Source organism: Pteropus alecto, unplaced genomic scaffold, assembly GCF_000325575.1.
Source record: "Pteropus alecto unplaced genomic scaffold, ASM32557v1 scaffold102, whole genome shotgun sequence".
NCBI lineage: Eukaryota > Metazoa > Chordata > Mammalia > Chiroptera > Pteropodidae > Pteropus > Pteropus alecto.
The window spans coordinates 2,315,684-2,324,417 of record NW_006432224.1 but is presented as its reverse complement, the minus strand read 5'-3'; the positions used below and the strand labels follow the sequence as shown (position 1 = coordinate 2,324,417).

General features: G+C 52.8%; 1 protein-coding gene and 1 pseudogene across 1 annotated transcript in view; both read right to left on the bottom strand.

Annotated features, from left to right (window-relative positions):
* Positions 1–8,734, bottom strand: part of TARSL2 (threonyl-tRNA synthetase like 2) — a 36,329-nt gene that overhangs the window by 16,251 nt on the left and 11,344 nt on the right. The window contains exons 6-10 of the mRNA XM_015585714.2: positions 7,557–7,612; positions 6,935–6,999; positions 4,468–4,546; positions 3,502–3,648; positions 2,580–2,678 (exon numbers count right to left, since the gene is read on the bottom strand). Of these exons, the coding sequence (XP_015441200.1) occupies positions 2,580–2,678; positions 3,502–3,648; positions 4,468–4,546; positions 6,935–6,999; positions 7,557–7,612 (446 nt within the window). The remainder of the gene's footprint in view (positions 1–2,579; positions 2,679–3,501; positions 3,649–4,467; positions 4,547–6,934; positions 7,000–7,556; positions 7,613–8,734) is intronic.
* Positions 5,435–5,553, bottom strand: LOC112475781 (annotated as a pseudogene).

The following is an 8,734-nucleotide window of genomic DNA, read 5'->3' as shown; positions in this document are numbered from 1 at the left end:
CCGACACCTGGCTGTCACACTCGGGCCAAGCCAAAGACAAAAACGGACTCTGCGTAGCGGCAGAGATGGCCGTGTGGTCATTCTCCACTTGCCGCCCTACCCCTCCCCATACTGGTCCACTGTCCCCCATTCTATGTCCTGCTCTGTGTCCCCAAATGCTGATTTCTACGGACGCCATCAACAGGCTTACTCGCCTGGGACTTCTGGCTGAGTTGGACCAACGAGGTTCCTTGTGGACCCGGAGAGGGGTCAGGGCGCGTGGTCCCCGCCCCGCTTCCTCGCCGGGGCTCGTCCTGTCTCCGGCCGCCATCTCCAGCCACGGCTGCTGGGTGGCCTCCCTCCCCGGCTTCGAGCTCTCTCTGGCTTCTGGTAGCACTGGAAGCCACCCCTTCTCTCCTCGTCGCCTCCGGCCCAGGGCTTCCGCCAACCTCATGAGTCCCTCGACCGGGCCACGGCCCTGTGAACAGATTCCCGCAGCTGAGCTCGAGGCCACCGTGAGGACCCTCCGCACCGGAGGCGGATGTCGGGGGCCCTGACGTCTCTGCAGAGCCGAGCCCGGCTCGGAAACGCGCTGACTCCGAGGCTGTGGGACCTGAAGCCGAAGTCCTCCCTGTGGGCGGCCAGTGTGACAACGGGATAGCTGCCACCCTCTCCATGCCGTGGCCCCCGACGCGCATCAGCGGGTCAGGCGCATTCCGGGCGCCGTACGAGGTGTGCCTGAGAGTTTTACAGAAGGGACCTCACACTCTGCTGGCAGCGATAGAAAGGAAGTCGCTTTACGAAACAGTTGGCATCTTCTCGTGAACAGAAATTTAACATGTGACCCCGAAATCACACTCTCAGGTATTTATCCCCGTAAAATGAAAACCTGCTCTGAGGACACCTGGGAAAAGATATTCCAGGGTCCACGTGGGCCATTTCAGATAAAAACAAAAACAAAAACAAAAAAAAAACAGAAAAGTTGACTCAAAGGAATCTGAGTCTAGGAAAACACAGCGCGTCTTACTCATCACGCATTTTTGGCCCCAGAGCCTGTCCAGTTATTTTTAGATACAATATCTAGCGTATGATCATAAATTAGACCTGGGAAGACGCAAGACCATGTAACAGGAAACCAAGAGACAAAACAGTTGTAGTACCTGGCAGTTTTTTGGACTTTTGGTAGCGGGGGGCTTGCGTTTTTTTTTTTCTTTCTCGCATGGGAAGGCCCATTTCGTCAGACAGGGGTATCTGGGAGTTCCAAGTTCTCCGCCTCACCTGCATCTGACAAATGTTCCTGTTACTAGGCTCGGGGCCAGTGCGCCCCAGCGCCCTCACCTCGGCGTCCGAGACCACGGGCTGCGTATTTAAATGGCTGTGCAGCTCTGAAACGCACTCGGCCAGCCCCTGGGCCTGACCGTCAGCCGTGTCTGTCTCGCATCTACGAAAGATAAGAGAGTCCTCTGAGGCCACCGCAGAGGCTTTCCGCTTGTCCTCCACACACTCCACCCCCGACCTTAGCGTCCAAGGTGCCAGGGGCTGTGCCGATTTTCCAGCAAAGACGGCGCATCCGGATCGGTGGCTGTTCTGGACGCGACACCTGCTGGAGTCCCCGGCCTCCCTGCTCTCTGGCCTTCCACCCTGGCTTTGCATCGGCCGTACCTAGCGGGGCACGCGGCCCAGGTGAGGGAGTCCACAGAGGTCAGACTCCGGGGGCGGATCGCAAGGCAAGAGGGCAGGAGACCGAGCCCGGCGACCCAAAGAGAGAATCGCGAGCACGTGCGAGGTGCTCCCTTCCCAGGAAGCTGCCGAAGACAGTGCTCCCGCAAACGAGAGCGAGGGGCAAGGAAGACGACGCAGGGCCAGGAAGCGGGGAGCGGGCGCGGGAGACACCAGGGGAGCAGCCGGCACGACACACGGAGCCCTGAGACGTCCGCTGGAAGTCGATTCGGGAGAGAGAAGACTGAATCCGAAAGGACACGTACCGAGAGGTCCCCTGCGTCATCAGAATATGCCGCAAGGAGCTTCAGATTCCTGATAGGAAGTCGAGGGTCCGTGAGCGATGGGCGCAGAAAACCGAGCGAAGGAGAGTTTAGCGGAACCGCGGATCACGAGAAAGACCGAAGCGGAACGAGAAATAAAGGTGACACCGGCTGTGCGGGGGTCGCAGGGTCGCCTCTGCAGCAAGCCCACGCGCATCGCCCCGCAGACGCCCTCGCTCTGGGCTCCCGCCGCCAGTGCGTGGTTCGCAGAGCGGCTTCCGGCCCCTGGGGACCCGCTGGGTCACCGGGAGTCCCAGGTGGCGTCCGAGAAGCGCCACATCAAGGTCAGGCTCGCGCGGCACCTGCTGCCCTGGCTCGCGGGCGACTCTGCACTTGGAGCCGCGCGCCCTGCACCGCGCGCGCCGACCCTGAGCCTGCATCGAGCTCGGAGAGGACAAAATGACCTCGAGGCTTTTATTAGAGGCGCGATCCGGCATCGCTCTGTTGGGCTCAGAGCTGTCACCGTCGCTCAAATGAAACGAACGCGGGGCTCGCCTGTTTGATTATTCGCTCTATTGTAAAATGGCATTGGATGAGGATATTTTGAAAGTGACTTACTCGCATGAAGTCCACCAGCGCGCGGTAAACGAAGGCCCCTCGGGGAAGGAAGAAGCAGCTGCCGGGGCTCAGGTCGTGGAAGAAGAAAAGCTCTTGCTCCTGAGTGGAAAGTGACGCGCCTCAGACCCACGCCGCGCTCGGCCGCGCCGGGGCGTCACGCGCACACGCGGCCCACACGCGGCCTCCCGACGGCTGACGTTCCGCGTCCCTCGGCACCGCATCTGACTATGCAATAAACGGCACGTGGAAAATTACGATTTATACTTAAGGCCGCTTAGCTCTGAACTTGGCCTTTATTGCATCTTTACTGCTCATTCTCGCCTGGCACCTTGGAGGATAGATCTCATGGACAGACATCGTGGCCAAGCTCGGAAATAGTCGCCGCTGGCGGAGGGCAGCAGGTGGCGGCGACCGTCGTCACGGCTGTCGCACGCCGAGGCCCGTCGCACGTGGCCACCGTCACCCAGCCTCTGTGCTCACGTCAGCCCCGCAAGGCTACCCGGCAGTGCGCAGGGACGCGAAGTGGCAGACCCGACCCTTCGCACGGCCCGCACGTGGCACAATGGGGGTTAAAACCCCGGCCCCCCGCTGCCTGACCTCGTCTGTCTTCCCGCTCTGCTTCCGACACACAAAGTATGTTAGCAAAGTAGGCGCTAGTTTCCAAAAACGTTATTTTTCTATCGCGATGAAAATGGGAAAGGCTGCAATTTTTAACATCAAATACACGTCGTGGGAAGAAGGCCGGCGCCGAGAAGGCGTCGGGGCGTTAGCACCAAAGAACTCAGCGGCCACCTCTGAGCACCAGCAGAGCAGAAAACGGGAGAACAGAAGAAACACTAAGTTTCAAACGGTGACTTTGAGAGACTCGGCCAGGTGAGCGAAGGCAGCCCCCGCCCGGCCGTGCCCGGCCCGCGCCGCCCACCTTGCCGATTCTCCTGTGATCCCGGCTCCTGGCCTCCTGCTGGGACTTCGCCCAGGCCGCCATCATCTCGACGTCGGGGAAGGACACCCCGTAGACTCTCTGCAGGGCTTCCATTCCGGGGTCGCCCTCCCAGTGTGTTGAGGAATTCTAAACATCAAACGAGATCCCGGTAAACACATCAGACGTGTGCTTACGAGTGGCCGGTATGTACACGATTGTGTGTACACGATGGCCCGCTACCGTGGCAACGCAGTCGACGGGAAGGTGACTTCTTGTAGCGCTAGAAGGGATCTGAATCGTTTCTAACCAAATCGTGCCGGTCCGCGGTGATCGGTACACGATGCAGAGCCGTCTGGGGGTTCCGGGCTGGTGGAGGAGGAGGGAAGGAGGGAGGGAGGAAGAAGGGTAAAGGACAGTGTGATCGCCAGAGGGGACAGTAGGGGAAGCAGGCACAGGGGGCGGAGCTCGGTCTTGCCGGTCCACGGCTAGTGGTTAAGACAGCGCCGTCACCGACCCCTCATCCACCTGCGACAAAGCCCAGGCCCAGGAGGGTTAGGACAGCGAAGTCGGCCTCTCGATGTCCCCCAGAGCAGCGCTTTGTCCACTGCGCCTCGTGTGCCCTCCCTCTTCGCATGTTCTTTTCCAGTCCAGAGTCTACATGCGGATCAGTATCCTCGCTCACAGCAGGCGAGTCAACAAAGCTACAGTGCACACCACAGTATCTTAAAACGTCACAGAAAGAAACGCGTTGTGACACTTACAGCAGGGTTAGGTGATAAGTAAAAGCCACGTATAATGTCCTAATGATCAAAATCCTAAAAAATTACATTGTTTTTAGAAGGCCGTGTAAAAATCAAATAATGAAGCGTCTTTTAAAATAACGTGATGTTCGGATTCTAAATGATTGAAATTCCCAATTATCTAGTTTGCCTTAGGTTTGCTCTACTAAAAACGATAAATCCTTACCTTGAAAATCTTTATGGTTTTAATTTTTCCAGTGTGTCTCACGTGGGGCCCTTTACAAAGGTCAACTAGTGGACCACACCTACAATGAAACATGAAGACATGCCGGACACAGTTAAAGCTTCTTGCATTATTCGTTATAAACCATGGTCTCACGTGTTTTAAAGAATTTCACTCATTTGCATGTTTGGGGGAAATTTTTAATGTAGAGCCAATTCACACTAATTGAGATTAAGTTTGAATTTAGGGTAGAGGAGAGAGGCAATTCACCTCGCCTGGGATTTGAGTCTTCAAAAGCCACAGAACCTTCTGAAAGGAACCGTATGCGCAGAGACATCCCTCGGAATCGTCACTTCCCAAGGCTCTTGAAAACCTCCCACGGTCGAAAAATCAAAAAGCCACTTCCCTGCTTTACGCTAATTTTCAAAACAAAAATCATACGAAACGTATACAAAATGTATTAACGCGATACCTTAGCTTCAAAATAAACTTCACCAAACCCGTACAACAAACACAGGTGGGCGCTCACGTAAACTCGACTCTGGGTGACCGCGGCGTGCGGCGTGGGTTCACCAGCTGTGACGGGTGTCCCGTCCGGTGGCGTGTGACGGGCGGGCGGGGGGCAGGCTGCGCACGTGTGGGGGAGGGGGCGTAAGGGAACTCTGGGCCTTCCCCTCGATTTCGCTGTGAACGTAAAACTGCTCTAAAAAATAAAGTCTCTTAAAGAGATAAATAAACTTCGAGGGTTTTTTTGTTTTTAGGCCCTCTGGGTTTATGATGAAATGCCTAATTGTTCCTTGTTTATTTTTTTTTGTTTTGTTTTGTTTTTTAAACAACCCAATTCTAAAGTCATTTTATTTTTTTATTTTATTTTGTTTATTTATTTATTTTTAGGTGAGGCGACCCTTGGTTGACCTCACAGATTGCAAGGACCTTGTCGGCTTACAATCCCTTATTTTTTTATTTTTTACGCCTACAGCACCTGGTCTTCCTAGGCGGTCTCCCATCCAAGTACTCACCAGGCCCGACCCTGCTTAGCTTCCGAGATCAGACGGGATCGGGCTTGTTCGGGGTGGCGTGGCCGGAGACTTCTTGGTTTTTTAAAATAGCACTGATACAGAATGCAAATCCCAGGCAAAGGTTGGGACCCCACTGCTGAAGCCCACGGCACCGGAGCTGGGGACTCCCACGGACCAGTGACGGAAGAGAACCCCCAAACCTCAACAAGCGCAGGCTTTTCTTCAAGTGCAGAAACATCGACCGTCAGGGGACGGGTCCCCTAACATTGACCAATTCGAGGAAAATTTAGTAAAGAAAAGAAGCTGTTCCTTCACTATTCCAACCGATTTAAACATTTTTAAAGTTCAGCGGTTCAAATATCAGATATTACCACGAACACACAAAGGGACTGGATTATTCATCAAAGCAGAATGAAGCTTAAAACGTGAAAACATCGCTGCTTGGAATGAACAGGCTTTATTTATACCGTTCTCGGTCCATGATGGAGCCCGTCAATCAATGCTCAGGGAACGGAAGGGATGCCTCGTTCTGGTATTTGACCAATACTAATTTCTAGTATTCAATCCTAATCAATAACCTTTTTTCCCATAGGAAAAAAACCATCTATCTTCCAAAAATTAAAAGCAAGCCATTCGAACTGATAGAATTAAGATGTGTCAGTGTTAACCAAAGTAAGGTTCAAAAAAATAACCCCAAGGTCAAGTACTGAAAGCCGGAAATGTAAAACCTGGCATGTCTTCTCTATCTCTTTATTAATTTTAAACTTTAGAATGGTTACGCTAACATTTACTTGACTTATGTGCAATAATCGTAAACCCTCCTCAGACCTTCGGAACGTGGCAGGAGGGTCAGCGTGGACCCACGCGCAGGGCGCCGTGTTGCTGAGGGGCCATGGTGTCACCCGTAGAACCCTCAGTAGCTGGCCGTGGCACGCACGTGCCCCGGCGCAGAGTGTCTGTGATCGTTAACTCTGTGGGTGGCAGACCTTCTACCGTGGGGCCGTGAAGGTCACAGGGGCGGCCACACAGATGAACACACAGAACGGGGGACAGCAACTGCCCATCAGGCGGCTTAAAAAATGGATGAACCGCGTGGGCCGCGGGAGCCCAACGTCTGACAGAAAGAACCGAGTCAGCCGGAGCTGAAAGTCCTTTCCCTAACAGCCCCCCGAACCCTAAGGCCTTGGGCCACGCGGTCTAACCCGCAGGGAGAAAGACGCTGTCCCAGCTGAACATCCACAAAACGAAATCTGGGTTTCAGGACCATCTCGGTAAATACAAACGAGACGATGAGGTCCTTCTGGTGGTGACATCTCAGGGTCCCTGACTCCAGGAGCATGTCAACTATGCAAATTTACAAATATGCCAGCCACCCACAGACAAAGAGCTTCTGCCACTGCCCGCGAGGGTACCGCTGGGCGGCGTTTGAGAGTCACGCGCGCTTTACCCACCTGTACACGGTGGTGGCTGGGGCGTCGACCTTCTCGTTCAGGATGCGGCACTTAAATTTATTGTACTACAAAGGAAAACGTATTTACGAATTATTACGTAAAATGTTTAAGTGGCAAAAACATTTTACTATTTTCAACAGACGCTGAGCGGTGTTTCTACGTTCTGGGCGCCGAGAACCGGGGCCTACGGCGGCGCGGGGCCGAGAGCCACGTGGCCCGGCTCGGGAGCCGCGAGGCCGTGTGGCTGCCGGGTGCCCGACGTGCCACCGAGCTGAGGCGAGGTACGTTGTGTGCAGAACACACCGGGCTGCAGAGGCACAACGTGAAAACCTGAGCGCGAAACAGCTCATTAGTTTCTTGTGCCGGTCACCTGTTGAAGTGATATTTTGATAACACGGGGTAAAATAAAGTATTATAGAAGTCACTTTCGCCTTTGTTTGACTTTGAAAGTGTGGCTACTAGAAAGTGGGGATCATCTATGGGGCTCGGGTTTGTGGATCACATGATATTTCTAGTTGGACGCTGTTCCCGAAGGTTCCAGGTTTAGCTGCGTGGCACATAATTCTGTGGGCACAGCTACATAGTCACAAAAACAAAACCAAGGCTTATAGTCAACAATCACGTTACACTTAAACATTTCCCAGCCACTTACCGTCTCTTTTTCACTTTCATTACTATTATGGTGGTGCTGGCGACCTTATAACTACTTAGAGAGTTATTAGAAAAAAAGGGATATGCGTAATTTAACTGTTTCATATGTATATGTTCAAATCAAATCATTTGTCTGTACAAAGGTTTGACTGAGTTCAGCTCTCGACCCATAGAATGAGAGAAAATAACTACAAAGCACATATGTGATACGGGATTAATATCCAGAATATCTAAAAAGATATAACTCGACAACAAAAAACGACAAGCCATTTCGAAATGGGAAAAAGACTTGACATTTCTCCAAACGATATACAAATGGCCACTAAACACAGGAAAAGATGCCCAATGTCATTAGTTATTAAAGATGCAGATCAAAACCACAGTGAGATACTATGTCACACCCGTTAGGATGGCCGGCATCAAAAAAGTCAGGAAGTAAGTGTGGCAGAATGTGGCGACACCGGAAGCCTCATGCGTCGCTGGCGGGAACGTGAAACGCTGCAGCCGCCGTGGCTCACAGTGTGGCATCTGCTCAAAAAGCAAACAGGATTTCCACATAATTCAGCAATCTCACTTCTGGGTATACACCCAAAAGAACCGACAGCAGGGACTCAAACAGATAAAAAAGACACACGGTCACAGCTACGTTTTCCACAACAGTTAAAAGGTGGAAACGACCCAAGTGTCCGTGACGGATGAATGAATGAACAAAGTGTGGCCAACGGAATATTCGGCCTCAAAAAAGGAAGGACATTTTGACACACGCTACGAGATGGATGAATCTTGAGGACGTCACGCTGAGTGACGTGAGCCAGTCGCAAACGGACGAGTACCGTGGGATGCCGCTCAGGCGAGTTATGAAAATGGTCAAACTCAGAGGCAGGAGGTGGGGTGAGGGCCCGTGGGTGCAGGGCATCGCCGGGCAAGAGAAAAGCCGGGATGGATGGGTGATGGCTGCACAGAGGAGCGGGTGCAGTTAATGCGGCAGGACCGCGCACTTCGAAATGCTTAAAATGGTAAATTTTATATTTTGGATATTTTGCCGCAGAAAAAGAGTAGCTGTAACTTTTCCAAACCCAAATCTCTTTTCTTAATTTGAGCCCACAAAACTAGCCATGTTGTGCTTTCTCTGAGATGTATGACTTTCAA